At 44.2% G+C, this 27,242-nt stretch overlaps 1 protein-coding gene across 1 annotated transcript; it reads right to left on the reverse strand.

Moving 5' to 3' along the window:
* Positions 1-125: 125 nt before the first annotated feature.
* SV2B (synaptic vesicle glycoprotein 2B) lies at positions 126-27,242 on the reverse strand. The gene is made up of 12 exons (XM_009887168.1): positions 26,726-27,242; positions 15,372-15,552; positions 14,579-14,730; positions 12,574-12,707; positions 11,723-11,812; positions 9,443-9,553; positions 8,218-8,306; positions 7,309-7,473; positions 4,582-4,715; positions 3,706-3,906; positions 1,242-1,401; positions 126-309 (listed from the first exon to the last, which is right to left on the reverse strand). Exons 1-12 carry the CDS (start codon positions 27,240-27,242, stop codon positions 126-128), a joined length of 2,118 nt encoding a protein of 705 aa, XP_009885470.1.

The following is a 27,242-nucleotide window of genomic DNA, read 5'->3' on the forward strand; positions in this document are numbered from 1 at the left end:
CCCTCCGCCCTCTCTCTTTGAGGTATCAACAGGACAGTATAGAAATGGATGTTTTGATTTTTCCAAACATGGCTCTTTTTTGTTCTTCTTCTACAACCACCCCCGACCCCCCTGGCCTCGGTTGCTCACATCAGGACCTGTTCTCGAGTCTCTGGCAGGCGCAAAGCGAGCAGGCCGCCTCCAACCAGAGCAGAGGAAGCCAGAAGGATGGGAACCACCTTGGTTATCCCTACAAAGGAGGCAAAGATTGAGTTCCCCAGGATGGCACCAAACTTGCAAAGCCCATTGAGGATGCCAAAGGCCGTTGCCCTGCGGGGAAGAAAAGCAGAAAGCAATAGTTAGGAGGGAGGTTCTCGGCATCACTACAGGAGATCCGGGTGGGTAATTTGGTGACTGTGCTTATGTTGTCCAGGCTACGCTTCTAGCAAGTAAAGCCAGGCAGAATCAATAAATAGATAATAGATGTTGGGGTTTTGCACGTCTATGTGAATGAGGAGAATGTCTGCATGTAGTCATTTCTCCTTTTCATGTCAGCTTCTCCCTAGACCTAGCGTGGCCCACTATGGCAACCTTTGCCCTCCCCAAAGACAGCAGGACACAACCTGCTCTAGAACTTGTCAAAGTCCTTCCAAGCACTGGCTGGAGTGACTTGTCACCAAAGAAACAACCTGGGCTCTCCAAATTCTGTTTCACCCAGCAGCTAAAAGCATGCTGCCTTCAAAGCACTGTCCTCCTTCCCTTCTGGCTTCACCCAACAGCCTGAAAAAGGCATAAAAGTCTTATTATGATGTCGCAAGGACAGATTTTGTCTGCAGTGCATTCTCCCAAAGTTTCCTGTGCCACCTCATCTCCCAAACCATTCTCTGCACACAGTTGTCTCCAGGTTGGGGAGGGGAAGGCTGTCACGATGCTGAGCTATGACAAGAGGATGAGGGATACAGCCTGAAGGGTCAGACCTCCGTGCACATCCGTGGAAATGACAGATTCCATATTTTATCTGCCCGTAATGTCCATACACCCACACAACTCCCTTCGTGCGAGCCACCCTGCATGCAGAATTATGCTTGCAAATGTCTGTGCTGATACAGTATAGTCACAGGACTGTCCAACCCTTAGAGACTGGTGAAAATAAAAAAAAATACACCTCCCCCATCTACGTGTATCCGGAGTGACTTTTTCCATCAGGAACTGAGACGACAAAATCTGAGGGTAGAGACTAAAAGGAGAAATATTCTGAGCACCTTTTGTCAGTGGGGTAGAGCTCCACGGTGATCACATCCAGGGCGTTCCAGGCAGCAATGCTGGCCCCGCAGAAGAGGCACTGCCAGCCGATCATTGCTGACTCGCTGTTGCCGAAAAAGAGAAAGAAGCAGCACACTGCTGAGATCAACATTGAGCCACCTACGGGGGGAAACCAAGAGAAAAATGTTGGCACCAGTTTCCCCTGTCCACAGTTGAGCAAACACATTTGATGACAAAGATGGCTTTCAAATGATGATGTTTCACCCCAAAACAGATTAAATCTGCAGGAATCCAAAAATACCTTGATGCTGCCTATCTGTCATTCTCTGATGCTGGAAACCAGCCTGAAAATGTTCTCAGTGACCATCTGATCTTGCTGATAGTCCTGCTCTATGGAGACTCTGAAGACAGGCTTTTCCAGGCACGTTTCCAGCATCTCAGACTTCCAGATGGACCCAGAAAGAGCAGAGGCAAGTAAACATGAAAGTCAATGAGGAGGAAGAATCATTGTGAAGGTTTTCCAACTTGAGTTTTGAGTGAAGGGCTGGTGCATTTCATCTCATATTGAAATCACTTGACACATTTATAGTCTCAATTAGGATAATTTACAGTCAATTGTATGAAGCACTTGAGGTCTCTTTTAATTATAAGAACATCATCAGATTTCATGGCACATTTGCACAGGAGCCATAATTTTATGAACACCACCAAGGGAGAAAGTGCGAGTGTTCATGCTCAGTTAGGCACAGTTCAGATTCAGAAATATTAATGGCTACATCACTGCCTTCTACCCCATTGGGAATTTTCACCTGAAAAAAGCAATTTTTGCAAAATCAAAGTATTTTTCACCAGAAAGTTCTGTTGTTGTTGAAATATCTCCATTTACTACCAGGAAACTGAACAATTATTTGTTTGTTTGGGGGGTTTTGAAGCAATTTCATACCACCCAAAATAATTTGGATGCTGATCTGGAATGAAAATGGTTCATTTTGGACATTATGTTGCATCTTGCCACTGCGAACCCTTGCCTATGAAAAGCTGCCGTGCAGGACTCCATATCCACTTCTCCTCCATGGTACCTGGCCAAACTACATCCCCTGCTGTGCGGTGTGGATCTTCCCTCAGCGGAAGAGGTACAGCGCAGCATTAGGGTCACCGTGTGTGCACCAGGAGATCTGACATTTGGCACAGGAGAGGGTTTAGCAGGACATGATAAAACTGAAGTCCCAGCGAGGCACATAACGCAAAAAGCAAAATTCAGTTTTCATGTTAAGCTGACCAGAAATAATATGTTCAACAGAGTGATATGGGGGGGATGCCAGAAGGCTGTTTCAATTGAAAATTCCACAGTGAAACAATTCAGCGTGTCGTTACTAATTTTTGTCCTGTATTTTTCATTCTGCAGAAGAAATAAGCATTTAGGATTCCAGCTGTCATCTCAATTCCAGATGAAGATGCTGAAATGCTGACATGTTTTCAGGGTGGACAATCTGATTCTCATTCAGCTTTATTTAATTTATTTCCCACAGACCCTCTGATTTGTTTGGGTCTTTTCCAAATTCATTACATGAACGCTCACTTTCCTCCCTCGGCGTACATTCCCGACACACTGGGGGGGGTCATCTTGCTTACCTCAACCTGTCTGATGCTGAGGCTAAGCTGACTAAACTTCTCTCCGATCTCAGAAGAGGGAGATTGGTGAGCTCAAGAGAGCGAGTCATCCCTTACCCCTGAGCCACATCCCTGATTTTATTAAACTCACTTGGCTGTCCCCTGAGGCATGATTCCCCCAGTACCTGCAGAGCAAGGTCTGAACTCTGGAGGAAGTGACACCAGAAATTCCCAAAGCAATCATAATGCTGATAAGGTGATAACGTATTCCAATGATGCTAAAGGGTGGCATCTTGCTTGGCTGTGACATGGTCAGTTAATCTACCATATGCTTTCTCAAGCTGTTTGTAAAATCATTTGAAAATCAGAAAACCAAAAGAGGCAGCTCCTGTGCTATCAAGCAGCTGCATCAAATAACGTTTGTGAACATTCATTGCCACAAGCGAAGTGTTTGTTTATTTATACAGAGTGCTACAGACATCAGCATCAACTCAACAGCACCAAGAGGTCCTGCTTCAGCTCCGACCCTGTTGTGCTGAGCACTGGATAAACATACAGGAGTTGACATAAAAGCCAGAATAGAAAAGGAGGATGTCACAGATACACAGAAAAGCAGGGTGAGGAGGTGAGGAGCGGGTAACTTGCCCACTGCCACAGAGTAGATCACTTACCTCACCCCCAAGTCTTTACCCTTCTGCTCTGTTTGGTATGGGAATGACTCATCCCCACCTGAGCCATCTTGGCTTGTGTTGGTGTGTGCGGGTGCAGCGAGACCTTCACACTGACCTTGGTTCTTTGCAGAGTGGTGTTCCCACCCACGACCTGTGCCATACACCCATTGTCCCCACTCACCAATCATCTTTATCCTCCCTATTTTGTCCATGAGTAACGCAGAGATGATGTTGCCCGGCAGCACAGACAGACTGCCCAGGAAGCTGACCAGGTAGATCAGGAAATCATTGTCCTCCTCAAAGTCCAGGTGACAGCCTTCCTTCTCCTTCAGAAACGTGCTGTTTATGAGCCTGCAGTTGATGAATTTGTGTTCGTAGAGATCTGTGGGGGAAAGAGGCAAAGTCTTGATCCCGCTTGGCTGATTTCCCTTCACACAGCAGCAACAGGACTCGGGATCAAAACCAAATCAAAGATCTGAGAGGTGCTCCTCACTGAATGGAAATAGCCAAGCAGTTTTTGTTTTAGTGACAAACTGTAGCTGCATGCTCGGCACCTCATGCATTCCTTGTATTTGTGGAGTCACCTGGACCAGTAGCCCCATGCCACAAGAACGGGCAATGCAGGCAATGCTTTCATGGCATTGTGGTTTGTTCTCTATTAAAGTAGGAGTGAAAAGCTTTTTCAGGATAAATTAATGAATATTTTGCTGCTTACAATCATCAACCACAGGTTGGTTAAAATTACATTTTAAGCCAAGCTTGTTGAATCGAGCTGTTAAACTGCTAGGCATTTTGCCATTATTTTAACCTGCCAAGGTCTGAGCGCAGACTTTTGAGTTTCCCGTGCCAATGACACCAGAAGTCATGTGGTCAAAAACACTGATGGAGCAAACTGAAGCCTCCTTCCAAATGCATCACCCTCTTTTTTTTTTTTTTCCATCATCACTCTCATTATCTAGTAGCACACAAACAAACAGATCTCTATCATCCTTTCTCCCAGAATCTGATAAAATAGCTCCTAATTACAGAGATAAGACCATAGCAGGAATCCCATTACCAGTGTTGTAAAAGACAGTAGAGATGATGGTGCAGTTTTCAAAGAAGGTCTCGCTGGATGTCACATCTTCAAAGTAGCATTCCTCAAATAGTGAATCCTCAAATCTCACTTCCTTGAATTTCATGCCAATAAATCTGTGGGGCAGGAAACAGAACTTCACTCTGTGCTTTAAGGTTTTTTCTACGCTATGTAGCATGTAATGGCGGTAAGACAGAGCATTAATGGCAATTTCTAGCATCATTTACAGAAAAGGTGTTGCTTGAATGCATAACTGTGCTTCCAACTCCATGCTTACACATTTTGTACTTTAGTAGAAGTGATAGGTTTAAAGAGTGTGTGGGGGTTTTGAGAGATGGACCTTTTAGGATTTCTGGCAGTTTTTCGATTCCAAAAATAGTCAAATCTAAGCAAGTGTGCTTCTAAGGCTGAATGGACACAAATCCTCTCACTTTCAGTACTGTAGTCCATCTGAAGAAGACATAATTTCACTCAGTGTATAGCATTTTCTTTGTGAGCTGACCTTGCTGCCTTCCTTATTCTGCCCCTTTCTCCAGCATAAATACAAACACACATTATCCGGAACCCACTGAGCCATTTGGTGAAAGGTTTCTGACAGTTGTTTAAACTCAAAGTGATTTTTAAAGCAAAAAATGCAGTAGGGTTTCTAGAGAGAGGGGGGAGATTATCTGAGTTCTGCTTGTAACCATCTCTGCTCGAGGACTATTGCTTATCATGTAATGAAAACAGATTACACTAAAAATAATCAACTGTGTCAGGTGATTGATTTCTCCTCCGATGGGAAGCTTGACATGTCTGACCTGCCTGCCTGAAGGATGACACAATATTGATTTACCTGTGAAATTTTGCAGGGACACTGAGCAGTTGTGTTAGTTAATGCACAGGCATGTTTGGAAGACGTAAGGAGCTATTAAGAGCAAGCGTTATTGCTCTAGTTAAGAAGGCCATGACTGTCACCAAATAAAAAGCCTTCTAACATATACCCAGAAACTTAATTGAATTGAGCACTTACAACACAGTCGCGCGTGATGGCTGTTTACACCATTAAATGAGCACCGCAGGGCTTCTTCACTGAAGCTACTAACAGATATTATTAATGCTCAAAATACCGCAAGAAGACTATTCAAGTCTTTTACTCCATGTAGAAGGTCTCACAGGTTACAGCAAAACTTAAGCTGTTCTGCATTTGCTCAGTAATAGCCTGTGATGTATTTACTCCCAAAGGAGGTTAGAAGCCCTTTTCCTGCAGTTTGCTTTCTTAACATCCATCTTTAAAAGAGTCGTATAGCAATGGACTGGTGTTCAATGGAGTTTTAACTCACAGACAAGGGCTGGAGGGAAAACACAGCTGTAAATCATTGAGATACAGTCTGGGCATTAACTAGAATGTAGCTTGATCAGGTTTTGAGTTTTTGGAGAGGACCAAGTCAGGAGAATAGTGATGTACATCACAGTTTTATGCCTTCATCCTGCAAGGTGCTGAGCACCCTCAAGTCTCAATGAAGTTAGTGAAAACAGAGCATCTTCTCTGGGTGTAAGATAGGGGTCTCCAATCCCTAAATTTGACCACCATTCACTTCTCACCAGACTGTGTTTGGCTGCTTGATAGGCAGGGGAATAGGAATTGTGCGGTTAGGTTTGCACCATCAAGCATGGCACCTGGCTGCAGGGAAAGTCTCCAGCGGGACGCATGCTGGGGATGCATGCTGGGGTCCCACACCAATGTCTATCAGATATACACCAAGAAAATGGAGATAAATAGTTTCTGAGGAGAGGAATAACCTGACTAGACAATGAGGTATGGTTTTAGCCGTGAAGATTAAAACAATGGGTGTTTTGTGTAACGCTGAACATCCAGTGGGACCTCCCCACATAGTGCAAGGCAGCTGGAGCAACACCCTGGCTAGTCTATCTGGGGCAACAGGATCTCCACAGAATTTACATAGGGGTATTTTACCACCCATTTTATTGGGATTTAGAAAAGTAATAACGGTCTGCTACAAATCACTGGGCTTTATATTGCTGTGGAACACAGTGTGGTTGAGGTCCAGGCTGGATGCAGAAGAAAACCCACCAGGTCCTGCCCAAGTAGGAGATGAAAGGGAGGAAAGCAATGATGTTCTGCTAGAATAACTTCACTGACATCAAAGCACTAAAAGAGAAGGTGACACATTCTGTGGGAGGTGTCGGCTGGTGTGGGAGAAGCACACCAGTACAACTGGCCATGACACAGCTCGCACTAACGGGCTGCAGGATGGAGACCAGGGTCAGTCACACACAGGACTTCAAGGGAAAACATGCGGTAGGAGTGCAGCTTCATTACAAGTGATGGTCTCTCCTGCCCGAGACCAGTAGATGTCAGTGTGTGCTAAGGAAAGAGAGGTCACCTCTGCATCCAGTGCTGCCCAACATAGCCAGGTGGGTGCCCACTGCCCTGCTCCCAGCAAGATGGTGCTGGAACCAGGACACCTCACAGGCATCCCCTTGGGTCTGGAGATGGGAGTGGCTGAGGCAGAGTGTGTGAAAAGAAGGAAGAAAAGGATATTTGGTCTGTGGAAAACTGCCTTTGGGATTTGAGAGATGTAGGCTGTGTGTCCAAAAAAACAACAGAGATTTTCGAGTTGGTGGAAAAATGGAAGGAGAAAAACAAAGAGCTCTCTAGAAATGTATTTCAGTTTGCATGCATTGAACCAAGTTCTGTTCACTTACTTATCATTTCTGTATTCCCCATTTCTATGGATCTGGTTTTCCAGGGTGAAATTAAATGTGAAGTGTGACACTTCTTCTTCATCAAAGATCTTCACTCGGGATTCGTATGCCTCTTCTTGGAGATATCGGATCATATCAGGGAACCAGACAATAAGGCCATAGTAACTATAGCAGGATGGGAGACATACATTAGGGATACAAGATACTGGCAGTGCTTTTCCAATGATCTACTTGGTAACTTGTAAATTTGTTACACTCTTCATACAAATGCATTTCTGATATGAATTCTTGCTCAGCTCTGACACAGGACTGAGCAAAGTGTCTCCTACTCTAAACACTCAGCTGATCTCAAAAGCATATTGAGCCATTTTTGTTCACTTAAAGCAGGGCAATTCATTTAAGTTTGACTGCTTGGCTGGGAAATACAGCAACGTGCTGTCCTTGCTGCCCAAGAGACTGGCAGAGCAGTAAGAAATTTTGAAACTCCCCTAGAAGGCAGATTTCTGCAAGTGAGAGGTTTAAGTAAGAGTTTGACAAAATTTACCTGTAGTTTAGGTTTAGGCTCACCTGAACAGTTTTGATATAGACTAATGAACAGCTGAGGATCAGGTAGGGTTGTGTCTTTTTTGTGTGTGTGGACAAGATCAAATGAAAGACCTAGAGGTGAGAAAGTCGATATCCTACTGCCCTGCTCACCACTTCTCAAGTCCTGATTTGTTCAAAGCACCTTGTACTCTCATATCAGCAATCAGATTGACCAATAGTTCATAGGAGACCAAGGCTTAATACACAAAGACTCCTTCAAATACGACCAGGATTAACTTTGCAATAGTTTATTTAAGTGTGTAAATAATTATTCAAACTCTGAGGACCTTCTAGTTTCCTGAAAAAGTTAAAGAAGTACCTTACCTTAAGGCCATTGTAAACCAAACTACAGCCAGCATCAGTGTGTTCATCCTGTACTGGGCTGTTAAGCAATATAGCACGTTGTCCCAGACCTACAGACCCACAAGAAGGAATTAGCCGCGAGGTCACCCTAGCAGACACTTGACAGATTAATTTCTGAGCGCATCACAAATCTAATGTCAGTAAAAAGGGCTCATTGGGGGAAGGTCAGATGTGTGGCTTCTATTCAGTGTTGGTTCAAAATTATATTTGTCGAGATAAATGCCTTACAAAAAGATCACTTACTCAGCTATGTGCCAGGGTACTTGGTCTGAACCCTCTGTAATGAGCTGGAGTGCATGACTAGGGCTGGGCTGGGCTGATGCAGTGGCTCTCACAGGTTATATCATAAATGTGGATACGAGGCTGCTCTCAGACCCTGTGACAATTTTGTCCTTTCGAATATATTTATGGTCTCAGGGGTGCTTTTAAACTGAGCTCCAAAGCTCACTGAACACCAAAAATCCAAACACAGCTGACACTTTAAGAGGGGTAAGATGAACTTGGGTAGGGATGAAGCCAAGCAGAACAGGAGGCGGACCAAGACCTACTCTTCCTGACCTGTTGCAGAAAATACTGCCAGGAGCATGAGGGGATGTAACTCCTCATGTTCTTAATCTGCCAGATAAATATAGTAATGTATAGCAGCTGCATTGCTATTAATTAAGACTCTCTTTTACCTTGAGCTCATCCTTCTAGACTAGAAGATCTAGCAAGATTTTCACAAAGTTCTGTAGGGGCATAGGTAAGCAGCATAGCATGTGGGAAAGGTTATATTAGCTGAAGAGACAATATAACATTGTTAGAAACTCAGTCTCAGCAGGAGCAAGGAGCAAACACTCTTCTGAATCCACTGCAGGGGGTAAATTCATGGTAAATTCACTTAGGCTTGGGGGAGAGGGCATCAATGTTTATCTGCCTAGGAGAGTCAAGTGCTGTGGCTTGTCCCACAAGCTCTGCCGTTAGCCCAGCTGGGCTACCATGATGCTCACAGGGGCATTTTGAGGCCTGGTGGTTTGCAGATGGTCACATCTGCACAGCGAGTGCAATCAGATTACAGCCCTTTGCAAACACCAGAAGATTTTTTTAAGTGAGAGTTGGGGTTTCAAGACACAGTGACCTGAAGCAATGAGGCGCTAGAGTCCAAAGCTCAAAAGCCCCTGTGGGATGTTTTTTTTCTTCTCTTTACCTGTTTGAAAGTGGTCGTGATTCTGACCAGCCACCGCTGGTACCAGGTCCCTGTTGAGCTCTGGATTTCAATAAATTCATCTATTTGCTTTGGAGTTTTGATATAGGAAACCTGGAAAAGAAAAAAAAAAAAAAAAAAAACCAAAACGGAGAAAACAAAATTGGACTGAAGTTTCCAGAATTGATCTTGGATGGATTTTAAATTCCACTGTCTTCTGGGCAATATTTCCACCCGATATCCTATACTATCTTTTCCTTGAATGTTATCACTAACAATTGAGCTAACTGATTTAATTACAGCAAGATATTTTATTATAGTAATAAGCCTGCCCTCCTTTCTTCCTTTCCTCCATCCTTTCTCTCTCTCTCTCCCCTTGCCTGAAATATTTTAAGTGCATCACACCCACTTCAGTCTTTCATTTATTGGCTAATGTGCCCCTGCACTACCTTATTTCTCTATCCCTTAGATTCCCACTAGAAATTAGGACGAGGCAAGTAAAGTATCTCCATGATCAGCCACTTGTATCCCCATCAAACTGTGCCCTCAGGAGTGTTTCTTCTGAGGCAACTGGCAGGAATATTTCTCATTCAGCACCTTTTAAGTACCACTGGCAGAACTTCTATGACAAACGAATGTGTAGATGAGAATCTGTGCATCTGAAAAAGCACCTTGTCATCAAGTGAGCCCACATCATGCAATCAGTTCATTCCACAACTCTGAATTTTCAACACCAAACACCTGAACTGGACTGCTCAAGGAACCTTAAAAATGTGTCCCAGAAGATATTTTCTCAGTAATTTTAAATAAAGGACTTATTCAAGGAAACCAGATCTGTTTGTAAACATGAGAAGGAGGTGAAAATTTCCTGAATAAATTTCTGAACGATGAACAAGCGCCTTGGCTCTGCTGTGGAGTCTCCGTGTTCCTCTTGCTGGCACCGTTTAAATGTCAGATCTGGGAACTGTCCCGGCACCGGCTGACTCACCACAAATTGGCAACTTCTGGCCTACCAGCAAAACACAAAATCTGACAGTTTGTGCTACACCAGCCGCATTGATCATCTGCCCGTACCAACGGATGTCAGTAAATCTCAATTCAGCCGTCGCACCATACCTCGAGGTGCGATACTGAGATCCGCTCATGCAGTAGCGGTCATGACACTGTTGGATGGAGTAACGAGCACTAATGGATGCTGTACAGCTGCTCCTTCATTCTCCTACTCAGACTCTCATAGTGCCCAACTTAGAGATATATGTGTATATATATAAAATCAAGTTTCAGTCCTCTTTTCTTCCCGCCATGCAGCAGAACTGCCCAGTCCCCGCTCGGCGTTACAGCAAAGCCAGACAGAGATTTAGAGAGACAGTCACTCTTGCCTTTGCTATCAAGGTTCACGTTAGTCAAATGGTCAGTAGTCCAAAAACAACACATGCTCATTAAGTTCCTACTTGAACCTGCACACAATTGTCATGCATGATATTAATCTTTAATTTTCTTGAAGGACCACTCCTGAGGGGCCCTGTTTCATGACAGCGCTTCTGAACACATAGCCTTGATCTCCCTTTTGTTCAAAAAGACATGTTTTACACACAACCATATCTCCTTTTCTCCATCCTTTAAAACCACGTGTCCTCTCATCTTTAAAAGTATAAATCAAGGGCTACTCCCTGGCTGGCTCTCCGGGAGTTTACAACTGAATTATAGTAATTTGCAACTGACCCCAGCATACACCTTTTACCTGATTTTATTGTTAACAAAGTCCTCTGGTGTGATCTTTTTCACAAAAAGCAGCAGACTAATGAGTAATAGCCACTCATCCCACTTTCCCTTGGAGAGATTAAAGATTGGGTATGAAGCAGGTGGAGTTTAGGAAGCTCATTAGAAGGTGTGTGAAGTTTAATCAGAGTTTAATTATAAGCCAGAATGGAGAAAGGAGTGACTCAGATCTCCCACATGACTAATATCTCTCTTATTTGGTTTTAGTCTCTTACAGCAGACTAATTAAGCATGTGTGTAATTGGCAAATCACTGGTCTATACACTGTAGAGTAACACCAGGAATGGTGAGTACTCACTGCAATTCACAGGATTGACTAATTCTTGAAAAAACAAGCTGGCATCTAACTTTAAATGCACAGAACATATCTCAAAGTTCTTTTTCTGATTGCTGGGGGAGGTCATGTTGACAGAGTCTCAAGGAGGAATAAACTGATGCTGTGCTGCACCAATGAAGGTATGTCTACCCTTTCTTTTTGCAAGCTGATGGCTTTTTTAAACTTACTGTAAACACCCTTTCTGGCTCGCCCTTTGCCCGCATGTTGGTGTCATGAACTTGCTTGAGGATCATCCAGGCTTCATCATGTTTACCTATCTGAAAACACCAAAGAAAAGGAAACTTAATTTTGCAGTTCCCAGCTCTGTAATTTACCAAAGCATAGAGAGAAAACAATTCTAGAGGTCCAATATAGTGGAGAAGTAACATACAGCATTGGCCCCATTAAACGCAACTAGTGAAAGCATGGTTTGTATTCACAGAGTGCAGCATCTCTGTGCTGAGGAAAGGAGTTACCCCAAAACCATCTGAGGCAGGAGAGGAGTCAGGAACAGAGCTTTAAAAACAGATGAAAGAAGAGGAGGTCGATGAGGAGACCTGGGCTCTAATCCCACCTCTGCTAAAGACTTGCAGGGTTGACTTGAGTTAGGTATCACTGCATTTCACGTATGTGAAATCGGAATAAAGAATACTTGTTTAAGAGCTCTGAGGTTTATGTATTTTACTCAGTAAAATGTACTCTGTCCTTTGCTCTTCCAGCAGGATTCAGTAGGTGCATGCTCAAACTCTGTGAGATGTTTTCAAAATGCCTTTGTTGGACTTCTAAAACTCCCAGCACTCACCACTTTTTTTCTGTACCACATTTGGCAGTGAAACACTAACCGTGGTTGATTGACCTCGTAGCCTGTAGTCTTCGGGGTTTAAGCAAACTGTGGAACTAGTGTAGACAAGTAGGAGTGGTTTTGCCTTTGAGCTTGTACTATGCATGTTTGATGGGACAAAGAGACAGACGGTGACACATTAGGGACCAGCTATCCTCTGCTAATATCCGACTGAAACGTTCAGATGAATCATCTTACCTCCAGCAAAAAACGCGGGCTCTCAGGCATGAATTTCAGTGCCACCAGGGAGGCGATACAGGGCAGAGAGCAGACAAGTACAAAGACTCTCCAGCTGTGGAAGTGGTACTTGGTTCCCATACTGAACCCCCAGCCTGGAAACAGTAAGAGCCAAAAAGTAAAAATACTGACCAGGCATTCTGAGTTTTTCTCTCCTAAAGCAGCTCTGAGCTTTACAGCTCTGTATGACACAGGGACAGGTTGAAAGTTTGCTTTTTTTAGTAGTGACGGCTCTTAGAGGCTCAGTAGCATGCTCGGAAGATAACAGTGAGTGAGTTCATGTTCATGATAGAAAATGGAACATAGTTGTTCTGGCTCTGCCTTTTAAAAACCTTCTTTTTATCTTTGAGTTTAAAAATTACCTAGTGATAAGAATAGCTCCATGCAGCTGTAGGCAAGTAAGGCTGGGAAAGGGTAGAGGAATCAAGGCCATAATTTATTGCCGCTCGGTGATGGTACAAAAAGTTTACAAAGGTTAAATCTTCTCTGATCTGAGAGGCGTGTTAGAGGTGGCTCCTTTCCATCTCATACATCACACATGTATTTCACATTTTATGGAAGCGAGATAGGAAAGCAAGTTTATTTTTTTCCAGACCTACAAAACCTGAGCTGGGATTCAAACTTAGAAGAATCAAGATCCTAATCCTGCATTTGACATTCCCCCTCTCCTGCTTTTTTCCTGATGTCTGACCAGGTCAGGTATTCCCCTGCTAAGGACTAGAAAGTACAGCATCGTTCTTATATTGCTTCGTTTACTTTCCCTAGGCTCAAATCTCAGAAGGAATATTTAATTCATTTTTTTTTTTCTATAATCATCTTTATTCACATAATAGGGAAATCATCAAGCAATGCTTTTTGCAGAGGTCTCATCTGAGTCAGTCATGGTGTTGTATTCATTTCCCGACTTTCTAAATAGTAGGTGAAACATGGGAAATCAAAAAGAGAAGCTATAAAACCACAACAACAAGAAGTCATCTGAAAAATAAATGTAATGTAAATACATAAGGGCTTTTTAAAGCAAATGTAATTGCAGATAATAGAATTATTTCAACATGACACCACTATGCAGTAAGTTTGCCTATTTGTTCCAACAGTTTCTGTCATATCAATCAAAAGCATGAACAATTCTTCATACTGAGCATACTTTGAACGTGGTAAAAATGGATTGACAGGTAAATGTTAGTGTTTTTCTTCATGGTCTTTGTGGCCTGTCCTATTTTCCTCAAGCAGGATTTTGCAAACAGCTGGTGTCACTGAATACTGAGGGAATTAATCTTTTCCAGTAGATATTTGCTTCTGATGTTTTCCTAGGATATACACATGAGATACAGGGAATGCCACGTGACATGCAGATTTTTGCTCCTCGGAGCACAGTTATATTTCAGAGTCCACCGATCTACTTTTTCCTCTCCCACTTCCAGCTCTGGGCAGGGAACCCATTCCACTCCTCAACCCAATTAGGGGAAGTCAAATGTGACTCCAGCCCATTGCATGCTGGGGAAATGTGTTGCCAGACACACAGCCCCGAGACTGTTGACACTTGTCTAAGGAAAAGAGCATGTGCTGTCCTCACTGCTGTCATTCACAGCACCCAGTAACCCCCTGAGTAAAGTTACTTATTTTTGATAACTGGATCAATTTTTGCAATATAATCTTAGTGCAGTTTTCCCTGAATGCCTTGACATTTAGATTAAGAGCTCAGGCTCCGGCAGTATAATTCAAGGGGTGTATTTGAAGCTTTTGATGCAAAGCAGCCCTCATCGGTCCTATTTCCAGCCCTGCTATCAGTCAATCAATCATACAGTCAATTTATCCAACCTGTGGTGTGCACTTTGGGCATCCATTATTTTCAGTGTTGTTTATGCTGGGATGTGTAAGGACTGATTAACACTACCTGTGTGGGCTGTTTGGGGTAGTGTAGTGATGCAGGAATGTGGTGTTAAAGTCAAAAGCACAAACCAGTTACCGTAATGTGGGATGATGCTCCAAGCCATTGCTGAAGCAAAAATGCCACCGATCATCCAGAACATGCAAAGCCAGCTCAGGTGTTCCCCCCTCTTCTCACGAGATAGGAATTCAGAGAAATAGGCAAACACGATGGGGAGGGATCCCCCAATACTGAGGAGAAAAAAAAACAGCACATGGGAAGTATAAGACTCTTCTTCAATGTCTTTGTACTTAGGATTGCATATATAAAAAGGGAAAGTCACAGTCAGAGATGAGCTGCACAAAAGTGAGACTTGTAGGAAAAATGCAAATCTCTCTTTGGCTGGACAGGTCATAGACATCAAAGATAAACAAGATCCTTCTCAGGCTCTGAAAGCTGAATTTCCTGTATGGTTTATGTAAAGCTAGTGTAATGCCCTGCTCTTCACCTAGATACCTGCTCTGTTGTTGTTTTGTGATCACTCATTTTAGGGAGGGAAAATACAGGCAGGCGATGGGGACTGCTGAGGGTCTCATTGGAGGTCCTGGCAGTAAGGATTGTACAATGAGGTGGGCATTTGTCAGTCTCACTCGCCTTTCTGCATAATTTGGCGATACCAGAAGAACAGCAATGACCAAACTTTCTTACTGCTAACACTTTAAGGGTCAAGAGTGAGGTAATGTAACCACATGTGCTAAAAACCACTGCCGTCCTGGCTGGGTACCAGAGGTGCATCTCTGGAGCAGCCTTCCTTCTCCCACCCCACACACCCAAACTGTCAAGATGTGACAGGACTCCTCCAGAACATGGGATGGATTCACCAGTTACCCACCCGAGGCCTGAGATAAGGCGGCAGAAGAGGAAGAATCCGTATCCCTGGACGAAGGAGGAGAGGAACGCGAAGGCAGCATTGATTGCAAGTGATATGATGAGGCATTTCTTTCTTCCCAGTTTGTCGGCGAGGCCGCCCAGCACGACAGCCCCCACCATCATTCCTAAGTAGACTATCAAGCCTAGAGTACAGACAGAAAGACAGTGAGTTTAGTTACTGGGTAGAAATAGTATGCAATGTAGAAGCGGGTTTTAAAGGGCCTGTATGGCAGCTGACATGGATGCAGTATACCATGCAATAAAGTAGATACCGCTCTTTCTCCAAATTAGCTATCTCAGGTGCCAGAAGCTCTATCCATTGCTGAAACCTAATTTCCCCATCTTCTGCCCGTGAGCTTGCATGTCGCCCTACTGCATCGCTTCATGCAATATAGTCATACCCTCATTTGACCAGACCCACATCTTTCTTTCCCAGCCTCACTGCTCACATATCCCCCGCACGTAAGCAATGGCCAGGCATAAGCAGCTTAGGATACACGTGTCCCAGCTATGTGCCACCAACGATACAACACAAGTCTGATGTCTTAACTCCGCCAACCCTCCTGAGCACAACGGGACTGAGGATGTGTAGGGGAGAGGCTCTCTCTGGCTGCTGTTTGTACTCAGAAAGCTGTGAGAGCAGAAAGGCTGCTAAAGCATGGCTAAATCTCTTTGCAGGCTGCCTATCCTACCCATGCTTCCTTTGCAGTATATCATCTCTTTCACTCTCTGCTTTTCCTAGCTTTGTCTGAAAGGATCAGTCTGTTACCGAGACTGACCTTGTGTAACACACACACTTCCTTCGTTACTGAGCCAAGATCTGCCACCTAACTAAAGGATAACTCACAGGAAAGAGTGCAGTCTTCATCTCAAAATTTCAGGAGAAGGCAGAACCTACTGCTTGTCTTCACAGTTTGCTCTAGAGAGTTATCGCTCTGACATTGTTAAGAAAAAATGGGGTCGTCTTTTTAACTTGACTTCATTAGATCTTCTACCATGGGGTCCTCAAAAAATCATTTCAGTGACTACGTTCAGTGCCGGGCTGAATAGGAGAGAATGGTTTTCCTCTCCAAATGGGCTCCCTGTACGTAACTCACTGTGTGCTTGCAACTCTGGCCTAAAAAACACGGCAGTTGTCCTTGGCTCTTCTACTGACACCACCATCAGAAGGGCCACCTATTATATTTCCTTTTCCTTTATTGGGATACCAATGTAAATAGCACTAATTAATAATGCTTACAGGTCCAGGACTTTTTTTTTTTAAATCTACTTTCCAGATGTAGAGACTTCAGTGAGCAAGAATATTCCCAGGAATAACCACAAGCTATGATTCTTCTGCTGGCAAAATTCCTGTTGATGCCTGAAGGAGTTATGATATGAAAGGACAGCAGCATTAGATATTAAGCATTTAAAATCTAAAGCAATCAGTGCTGGAGGGTTGGAAACGCTGATCAGCTAGAGGGACATGATTTGCGCTGCTGTTAAGGAATAACCTCTGGGAGTTTATCAGTCCAGCAGCTGGTAGCACATGAACCAGGCCTTTGAAGGCTGTATTGGCCTCTGGGCTTCAGATTTTTCTTTTAGACTTGGCTGTGAACAAATCTTTGTTCATTCCTTTGAGTCAGGAAACATGTAAGGATGGAAGGGGTCAGGCAGGAGCATATGTCTCCGAGGCATCTCTGAAAAAGCCCAGGTGAGGCAAGAACACAAGGAGAGAGACTGTGCTCCTGAAGTTATCCTGAGTTTCACAGTGCAGAGGACAAAGCCCTTGATGCTTTGTCCGGTTGCTGAGTGTGGCGGTGGCTGTCTCTGCCTTAGCACCTTGGTGACCAGGTGACTTTACAGCACGCTCTGATGGCTCTGCCAGCTGCTGACGTGGAAGGGTTTGGGGCAGCACACCCAAGCACACTGTTACAGCATTGGCAACTCCTTGCCTACCAACTCGCACGTGTCTCAGAGCTGTCTACTGCAAGCCAGCGGTCCACAGAGTATGAGCAGTGTCACCATCACCATATTTCACAAGGAAGTGGTGGCACCTGCTGTGTTTCCTGGGGAACACAGAGGTGTGTTCCCAGAACACCTCCTTTATCACCTCAGACACCATAGGCAGGATTATAGTCTATGCCTATAGGCTGCACAGTCCTGCTGTGAAGATCCTGATGGGGCCTGGTCATGACTGAATATGATCTGGAGGAACTAAACTATGTCAGGATGGAGGAATATCTGCTAACCGAAAAGCAGAACTTGCAGTGCAGGGAGTTCTTGAAGGAAAAAATTATGCTTGGAGATGCTTGGAGACAGGGGGCATGTTCATTCAAGGCTCAGCTGAGCAGAGATTGAAGGAAACATCATAACTCAAGAACAGCAGCAGTGTTCCCTGCATCCCTGGCCCTCAGTGAAGGCAACAGATGCTGAACAAGTAAATACAGTCTTAATAAGAAACATTCCTATTTGCTGACTGAAGAAATGCAGCTACAAGAACCCTTTTTCAGGCATGGCTGAAGAACATCCCTTTGGAAGGTCAATCCTCACCTTGAACCAAGTGTTGACTTCTCTTGAGAGCCAACATCTTCCCCAGGACCTGTTCTGTCAAACACATCACTTGGGAAACAAGGTGACGATGAATTTTTTTGCAATCCGTTAATGTTTAAACAAGAGGATCGGTGTGGTGGCTGAAGGCTGTCCTATGCCACCCAGCCAAGCTGGCTAAGGACTACTGCAGAGACTTATTTGGCAGCTGACTGTCTGTCTTTTGATTGCGAATGCCTGCACTTGATTTGAAATGCATTACTAAATTAAAAACTGTGCAGCAGAGAGCCACAGCAGCATTTGAAGGGTGTTTGTCTCACGTTGATCAGAAGTGGAAAAGTTCGGACTTCTGAAATCTCCCCTGTTCCATAGCAAGGCAGTGGGGTCACCTCTCCGTGAACGGTTCTGCTTTCTTTTCTATCCATATGATGTCTAAAGGGCAATCCGGATTTTGTGCGTCAAAGGCAAAAAATCTGTTCTTGACTCTTAACAGCCTTTGTGCCAGACCCACGGCACAGGACTTTGCCAGCACAGTGGTACCTACGCCGTAAGCACGTGGCTCTGTGCAACCAATACCCACACTGCCTGCCCTACCCTCCTCACCCCAGCTGTCCTGGTGAGGTGATCTGAAGGTGGGTAAAGGTTTCAGATACTGATCTGCAGCAGCCAGAGAAGGTAAGTACACAGCTGGGAATCCGGGATCTTCTCTATCGACTTTGGTCTCCAGCTTGTTCGCTGAAGTACAAATTACAAGGGAGAGCTCAGGTAAAAACACTGTTTCAGCCCAAAATCTTTCTGAAGGAAGAATCTTAATGCAGCGTTGTAAGGCTTAATGCTTTTACCCTGGCTCCTGAGCTGCATTTAATGGAGCAGCTCTGATCGCAGCCAGCAGATAGAAGCGAAGCGATGATGCACCCTGTTATCTGCTCAGCGGTGCATCGCAGCCACCCATCTGACAGAGAGCCCTGCCAGCACCGTGCGAGCGGCTCCCAGCACCGCTCAGCCCACACCGCCAGACCCCCATGAGGAAGAAAAAATGATATGCCAGAATTAATTTTTTTTTCTTTATTTCTCTCTTCCCCTCCGCCGCTGGAGAAAATCCCTGGATGGCAGATGTTCATCCAAATCCTCTTAATAACAGAAAATGTCCCAGGTCAAGAGGAGGTGGAGGAGTTTGTTACTGTCTTCTAGCTGGTGATTTATTGCAGCCGAGCACACCGGCTGGCGGCAGGGCAGCCAGAAATCTGGCCAGAGGGAGAGTGGGCTTGGCATGGGATGTGGCAGTGCGTGAAACTGGGCATCAAGAAGAGGAGTGGAACTGGTTTTGTGGGCAAACCCCCACAGATTCTGACTGAGGAGCCCAAGCTGAGGTTATATCTCTGCAACACAGCATCCATGTGGCTTTAATTGGTTATCGTATGTGATAAACCGATGGATGCGGTGTCCCTTAGAAATTGAAAACAATGAAAATCTGTAGTAAAGGAAACCTCAGGCGTGTCCAGAGACTGTCCGCTCAGCCAGCTTCTGAGGGGAAGGATCCCAGTTATAGAAATGTTTACTTCAGGGCTGAAACAAAATCAGCAGGACACTTTATTATGACGGAGACATCTCCTTTGGGAAGATTGCATGTTCTGGCCAATATCATTAAACCTTTTGGGGCAGCTACTTTAAAACACTCTGGCAGCTGACAGATCTTGGGACCCAAGGTGCAGAACAACATCAGGCTTTGCAGACTGCTGTGTCCTGGATTAACAATAAGGTGGCAGAGATCCAGGGAGGGGTGGAATAGTTGCTCATACAGTCTCCGTGTGGGAGAGATAGTCTTCTGGAGAACATGGTGATGGTTGTTAAATCTGAAAGAGACACAGCTCATATCGAGGAAACTCGAATTTTAAGGAGAATTAGACCAAGAAAAGTGATTACTAAGTGGTATTTCTTTTGCTGTTTTCCTTCTGCCCACCAAATTTTCTATGGAACAACACTACAACAGTCTGGACCAAAAACTTGACTTCAAACCTCAGCTTCAAACCACGCAGACTTAGACTGTGCTAGGAGAGCTTGGCTTCCAAATTAATGCATGCAGCGGTTAGGTGAAATGTTAAGGGCAACTCTGAATAAGCCATTAATTGCAGACCATTCCACGAGTAATGGAGTATAATGAATGCCTGTGGGAAAGTCTGCCTCCCATAAAATTGGTGGAAAACCGAAGAGCAGAAATTCTAAGAATAAATTTTGGGTTGTGACTCATCCAACGCTGAAGTTATAAGGAAAATATGTGACCACTGACTGAGCTTATTCCAGCTAGTAAAGAGGTAACATACACAGTATTTTCACACTAAGAAATTTATTAGCCTTTATCAAAGTTGTGTGTTCCATGTTAGACAGGAATTGTGGACTTAGAAGCTGAAGTTCTAGGAATAAGGAAAGGCAGATGCAGTACGTGGCTGTGTGTGCTAAGCTGTCTTTTTACTATTTCAATATATTTAAAAGTAAGAGTTTCAGAAAGAAAGCACAAAATTCAAGGTTTACCTAAATCTCCATCACTATCATGAATTTCTTTCATTGACAGTTAATGGGATTAAAGTTCTTAAAAATGAGGCACATCTGAAAATAATCCCTTTCAAGTCAGGACAAGGACTCATGGAAAAAAAATGGAAAATTTGAGCAGAAAAAAAGACCAGCTCAATGGGAAGAATTAGTCCCAGAGTCCTTAGGGCTGTCAGGAAGGTGAGGAAGCTGCCTGGGTCCAGGCGCAGGGTTGTCTCACCTCAGCTAACAGGTCTGCACGGAGCCAGTATCCACAGGAACGTGAAAGTTTCTACCTGCCTTCAAAGCCCAGGCCACTACCTGTACAGCCCTACAGTAAAAAAGAAGGCTTTTGACAGGGGAAAGCATTTGGACAACAGAAAAGGATTAGAACCTCATATATTTTGCAATTCAAACTGTAATAAAAACAAAATCCAAACACTCCTACTGGTGTAGCATCTGTTATACACGGATGCCCTTTATAGACACACACAAAATTTTGTGAGTCAGGTCTGGACAATATGGGAGATGGATGAGGCAAGGCACAGGATCCAATTGTGTGTAAATAATTTAAAGAGAAGAATAAGCCAGTGGCAGTCCTGACTGTGTTGTGCTCTAGCGATGGCCAGCGTGTCAGAGAACAGGGGATGGTCTCAGCAGAGGATGAACTGAGGGCTGAGTGGCCTTTTTTCCCTTTTTTCCTGAAATTTCTTATCTCCTTTTCCTTGTAGGCTTATTAGTGCTTTCCCCATGAATCTCCTTGACCTTGTAAATGGAAATCAAAGGAAAGGGTTGTCTCGTTGCACTTGCCTTGTTGATTAAGTACCAGCAGAGAGACTTCATCTACAGCTAATGGCTCTGCCACTGAGAAACGGATGGCCCATGTGAAAGGCAGCTTTCCATTTTTGGAGATCTGGGGGTGGATGTGGGGCAAATCTGGCTGCTGAGATTGAGGGGATTCTGTACATTAAAGCCAAAGGTGGACGCGTGAATCCACGAGTGCTTTGACGCAGCACCGGGGAGGGAACGCACACCGAACCCTTCAGCGAGCGCTGCCAGCACGGTGTGGGTGGCTGTTTACACTCAGCCGGCTTCACAGTTCCCCCACGGGACTTGTCCATCACTACAATATTCATGGGACCATCTGGTTCCCCCCACCCAACCTCTCTGCTAAAGCAAAGTTTTCAACAGAGGAAGCCAAACAAATCCTTCGCTGTTAAATGAAAACCTGTTCATGTTGGCTCTCGTCAGATGAAATTCCCGCAGTCTGTATAAATGGGGACACAGCCATCTCCTTATCAGACCTGCACAAGGTGCAGGGTGTTCCCAAATCACAAAAACACCTTTTTTCCCCTACCACATCCCTACCACTCCAGGTGATGATCCTTCTTGGGCTGCGGGAGCGTTTCTGCCCGAGGGCAAACTTGCAGCCAGGAATTTGTGCCTGATGCTGGGGGCATGGACACAGGCAGGTCTCATCAGGGTGTAGCTGGCCATCCTTTTGGGGGTCCATGGCCGTGGAGGTGCAAAACAGGCAGCCAGCAGCCAGGGCAGAGCAAGGGACGAGGATTACTCATAACACCAAAAAAAAAAAAAAAAAAAAAAAAAAAGAAGTGGAGAAAAGCCACTGAGCTGTGCCGGGGGGATTAGGATTTACTGTCATATCAGGTGAATTCAGGTCAATGAGAAGCTGAGGCCACACTTTATCTCAGCTGATAATAAAACACCCTCTTCACACAACTAAAAGCAGGGATATTGTTACACATCCTATTTAACCTGACTCACACAGCCAAGCTGGAATTGCTACATAACTGCATAATTACTAATAACATCTTTTTCCTACTTTTTTTTATCTAACCCTGTGAGGCTAAGAGTCTGTAAGATTATATCCTCCTTAAAATATTATTATTAAACCATAAAAAGAAAAAGGGAACCGTGTGCCTGAAAGACCAATTTTATTCTCAGCATTGGTGTGGCTGTTCTGCAGTTATGGGCAAAGCCCTTACAATTTTTCTTGTCTCAGTTTGCTGAACTGTGAAACGATGATAACACAACTGCAGCTCTGGGGATCTGAGAAGCTTTAACTGTGCCTTGAGTTTTTTTATACACAGGATGGGAAAAAGTTTAAAACATTACTATGATACTGTCTTTGCTGTGTCCTTACTGCTCTACGCTTGCAGATATACTTAGTCTTCTGGGAAGTGATTAAAAGCACTTGAAGATATAAATTTATATGATATTTCTCCAAATAATGATACTGTGTACCTTTCAGCAAATAAGTAAACAGAAAATTTATGACTCTTCATATGATTATTTTTAGCAAATCAAAAATTATTCTGTTCCTGACAGGATGTATTACACTGAAAAGGAATATTCTGTTTCAGTAAATTTAAGAAATTAATTATTACAACTACTGCTGGAGAAACCTCAGCAAAGCAGATTTATCAAATTAATATGTAAAACTAATGTTGCTACAAGTTACCAAACTTATTGTTAACAACTAGTGTTTAAAATTGGTGAAATAAAACTGCTAAAATATATACAGTTGTTTTCTTTTTCTTTTTTTTTTTTTTTTTTTTTTGTAATATCCCTGCAATCAACTTCAAAATAGCATTTCGCATAACAGAAAAACTCCAAAAATGTGTTTTGTCCCACTAGGGATATTTAGGGCTAAAATAGCTGTTAATTTGCATCTGATGGTGAGATGTTTATTTTCAGAACAAAATGTAAACGTTTTCTAAGATGTGTCATATTCATTTCACACATTTCATGAAACACTGTGGGCATCTGTTTATTTGTAATTTTTGCATAATTTGGCCATAATTTGCTTGATATTTTTCCATGCTTGCTTCCCGAGGGAGGAAAAATATGCAATATACAGAGTATTTAATGCAAAATGTCCTTTTAGCAAAAGCTGAACTTCACTAAATTGGTCTTTAGGGGGCATCTACTTTAGCTCTCTTATTTGTCCTTTCCTATTTCAGCGAGAGTTTGATTACTTACCTGATTTATTTCCCATTTTTTCCCTCCTGGCCTCTCTTGTTATGGCTGAGACCTTCTTGTGTGTTTAAATGGTAGCAGCTGCCTGGAAGCAACCTGAACTCCACCTGGGATAACCGGATTATGTTTCCTTAGCAAAAATGTGTTGAGGCGAACGATCGCTTGGGAATAAATGTGAGCTTGTCTGTAGACATCTATTGGTACACGGGAGCAAGGTTAAGGGCAGTAACTCATGTGTGGATGATGACTCTGCATCCCTGAAACCTCATGATAATTTGAGGGAAATCTGTGCCTTCTGTAATCAACCCTCCGTTCATTCTGTGCAGATACACACTCTTACGAGATCGTCACTGCACATTAGGCAGAAATCGAGGTGAAGAGCTCTTTGATTGCCAGGCATTATTGTGCCAAGTCAACCTATAAGTATCATCGAACCCTGAGTATTAGCAAGATCGATTTGCAATAGCACAACCCATAGACCGTGGAGGGAATGGAAACCCCGAGGGAAATGAGCATGTGTTGGAGCCTCTCAGCTTCGGTAGGAGGTATCTTTTTCTAGTTACTGGTGCATGGGTGCTGAAGCTAATCCAGGAAAGATTTTAAGGAAGATTATGTTCTTGTTTCCATCAATAGCACTTCCCCAGCCTTTCCCTTCAGGAACTGGTATCTGGCTGTCCTTATCATGCCGTGTACCCACAGCTGCTCAGAAAAGGGATGAAGCCCTCTTGCAGGGGCAGTGCTCGGGACACCGGGCTGTGCTGGAGGCAGGGCTGCACCCAAACCTCTTCTCCCTATGCTGCCTTGCTGCCTGCCCAACCTCCAACACCCTCTGCTCACTGCTGCTGCCCTGAGTTTGGCAGAAATCTCTCCTCCTCCTCTCCAGACCCGGAGATCTGCACTCTGCCCCCCTTACACCCTCCAGCAGCCCCGTGCCCGCTCCCGCCTCCCCACACCCTCACTTCTTCATGCCCTTGGGCATTCAGTGCTCTCCTATCAGTGCACCACTCTGCAATCTAAAGCTTTCCAAGCCAAGCTTAATTCACTTTCACAAAGGACCATCTCACAAACCTCAGGTCCAAGCAGGAATCTGTAGCAGAGAAATATCCAGCAGACGCAAAAGTCTGTTTAACAAATAGGGACGGACTGAATCATATCATGTATAACACCAATCAGTAACAACTAAGCCCTACCATAAATATCCACTTTACTCTCTGCCTCAAACTAAGATGAATCAACTTTTCTTGGTTTTCAGAAAATTCTTTTTTTTTTTCCCCATATTTAAGCCATAAAATAGTGTGAACACAAACTTTGAAAGCAGATCCCCCAAACAAACAAGCTAAGGACAGAGGAAATTGTTGTGCAAAACCAGGTTCTCAAAAGTTGTCTTTAAAAGTGGGCAGGAAAAGCAGCGAGCAGAGTTCTCTTCCCCTAATTAGCAGTTCCAGATTAGCTCGGTTAATGTGCAGGAGGCTGGAGCTGGGGTTGGATACAGACCCAAATGTCTCCTTGCTTATTCAGAGCTTATCAGAACACCCTGAACTTTCAGCCTTGCAAATACTGAGCTGGAAAAAGCAGAACAATCTCTCTTGGGAGATTTCTTGCTCATTTTTACCTGTGGTTGGGCCAGAAATACTTCAAAGATAGATTTTCGTGTGACATTTGAAGTTTTCTGACTCGGGTGCCTGCCAGAGCTTGAGCTCTATGGAGATAGATATTTATGGGGTCAGTTTCAGAAGATTTTGGCTCTCATACAGTTACGAAAATAAATGACCTGCTTTTCATAAAAGGTCTCATCACTGGAAAGGCACCCAGCCTGGTGTCCCATAGGGAGCTGGTGAACTCGGAAGTCCCTTTGAAATCAGGATCCAATTGTGAGCAATTGGCTTTTATATAGCTGACCTGAGATATTTTGAGCTAGAATTTTAAAGTGATTTGTGAAGCAAAAAAAGTTAACGGACTCTTTAAGGCGCAAAACTGAGTACCAAACTAGCTAACTATGGAAATAAACACCTTCAAGTTCAGAGAAGCAAAAAGAAGAAACAGAAGAGAAAAGCGTCTAGGACATCAGTACACCACGATGAGAGGTCTATATGAGGATGATTATCTACCGCCTTTGTCACATGAAAATAATGCAAATAGAATGGTGCTGAGGGCTGGGATCTAATCCAAAATCTGCATTTACCTTTCATCAGGAAGGGCTTCTCAGCCAGAATGTCTGAACTGCAGGCCCCGATGATTCACCTACAACCCCAGTACATGTCCATCCAGGCACACTATCCACCTCCTCAAGCAGTTCTTCCAAGAGCTACTTTATTTTCCTTCCAGATGTGCAGTTCTGTTGCACAGCTGGCTCTCCCTACAGGCCACGCTGGATGCTTTCCTGATTCTTGGAGATCTGGGAGACTTTGCCAACTTTGGCTTGTAATGTGCAAGGGAAAAAATTGTTCATCCAAACCTTTCCACCTAGTCTCACTCACAGTAACTAAACCTTTGTATTTTGACCACAGGGAGGTGTCAACAGTGATGCAAAAGCGATGTTGCCAGTAGCCTCAGCCTTTAATCCCCACGCAGCACATTAACTGCATTCCACAGGCCTAAGAAGAAACCTCCATCTGCTACTTCTGACCCAGTGCCCGTTAGCAAACTACTCTGACTGAGAAGGTAGTGTGCAGAAGGAACTGACTGCACAGCTGATCTGCCAGTTGGGACTTGGGGCTAAAGAAAAGGGGAATATGGGCAAAGTGGAAAACTTTGGAGAGCAGGGCAGCATCAGGAGCCACAACGTAGCAGCAAAGTGGTTCAGAGCAAACAGACTGCTGTCTTTTATATCTATCATGTTTGGACTTCTCATTACAATTTGGTTTCTAAAGGGACTGAAATCTGAGTCACTAGGTCCTCAAGTAGGAAAAGCCACCTTTAGCCTTTCGCTTATTTGTCCCTGAACACCCCTATGAGTTTTGCCCTGTGGACCTGCTGACTGTGAGCTGCCTTGTTCAGATCCAGCCTGCAGTGACCAGTACTGGGGCCACAGCACACTTGTAAGGTGACCCTAGATATGGTGCAATTCTGCTGCTTTTGAGTAGCTGCCTTCTCAGCACCATGCAAACCCCTTTTGAGTCAGATCCACCCAGCCATGACTATGCATGACATACAACACAAGAGGACAGTCAGCAGAAGATCCCGAAATCAGCTGGTCACTAGAAAAAGATGTTCTAGCTACTGGCTACTGCATTAGAAGAGCTGTTCGCAAGTGGCACTTACCTAGCATCCCTTTGTTCGAACTGGATAAGCACATATCCTTCTCAGCACTGGGAAGAACAAATCCAACCACAAACACCTCCACCCCATCTGCCATCAGTGCCAACCCTAAAACAAAGAAGAGGGTCCACTGGAAGCGTCCGTGGCCACACTCTTCAATGATGTTCTCGTACTGGTGGGCAAGCTGTTCCTCGTCCTCCATCCTCTCTGCCATAAGGTCAGCACGGTCTCTGTACTCATCAGCCACAGCAGGAGCTCGCTTCTTCTGCTTTTCTTTAATGTCATCTGGGTGTGGGATCCCTTGGTACTCCCCCTCATAGACCTCATCGTCTTCATCATGGCCTTCTGTAACATCACTCTGGGCATCTTCTTCATGAGCAGGATCATCCCCACCACGGTAGTAGCCGTCATTGGGTGCATACCCTTCGTAGTTACCATCCTGGTACCTGTAGTCATCTGAGACTTGATTTGCCTCCCTGCCCCCTTGATAGAGGTTTGTGTTTCTATATCCATCATCCAT

The sequence above is a fragment of the Charadrius vociferus genome, unplaced genomic scaffold, assembly GCF_000708025.1.
Source record: "Charadrius vociferus isolate BGI_N301 unplaced genomic scaffold, ASM70802v2 scaffold190, whole genome shotgun sequence".
Classification (NCBI taxonomy): domain Eukaryota; kingdom Metazoa; phylum Chordata; class Aves; order Charadriiformes; family Charadriidae; genus Charadrius; species Charadrius vociferus.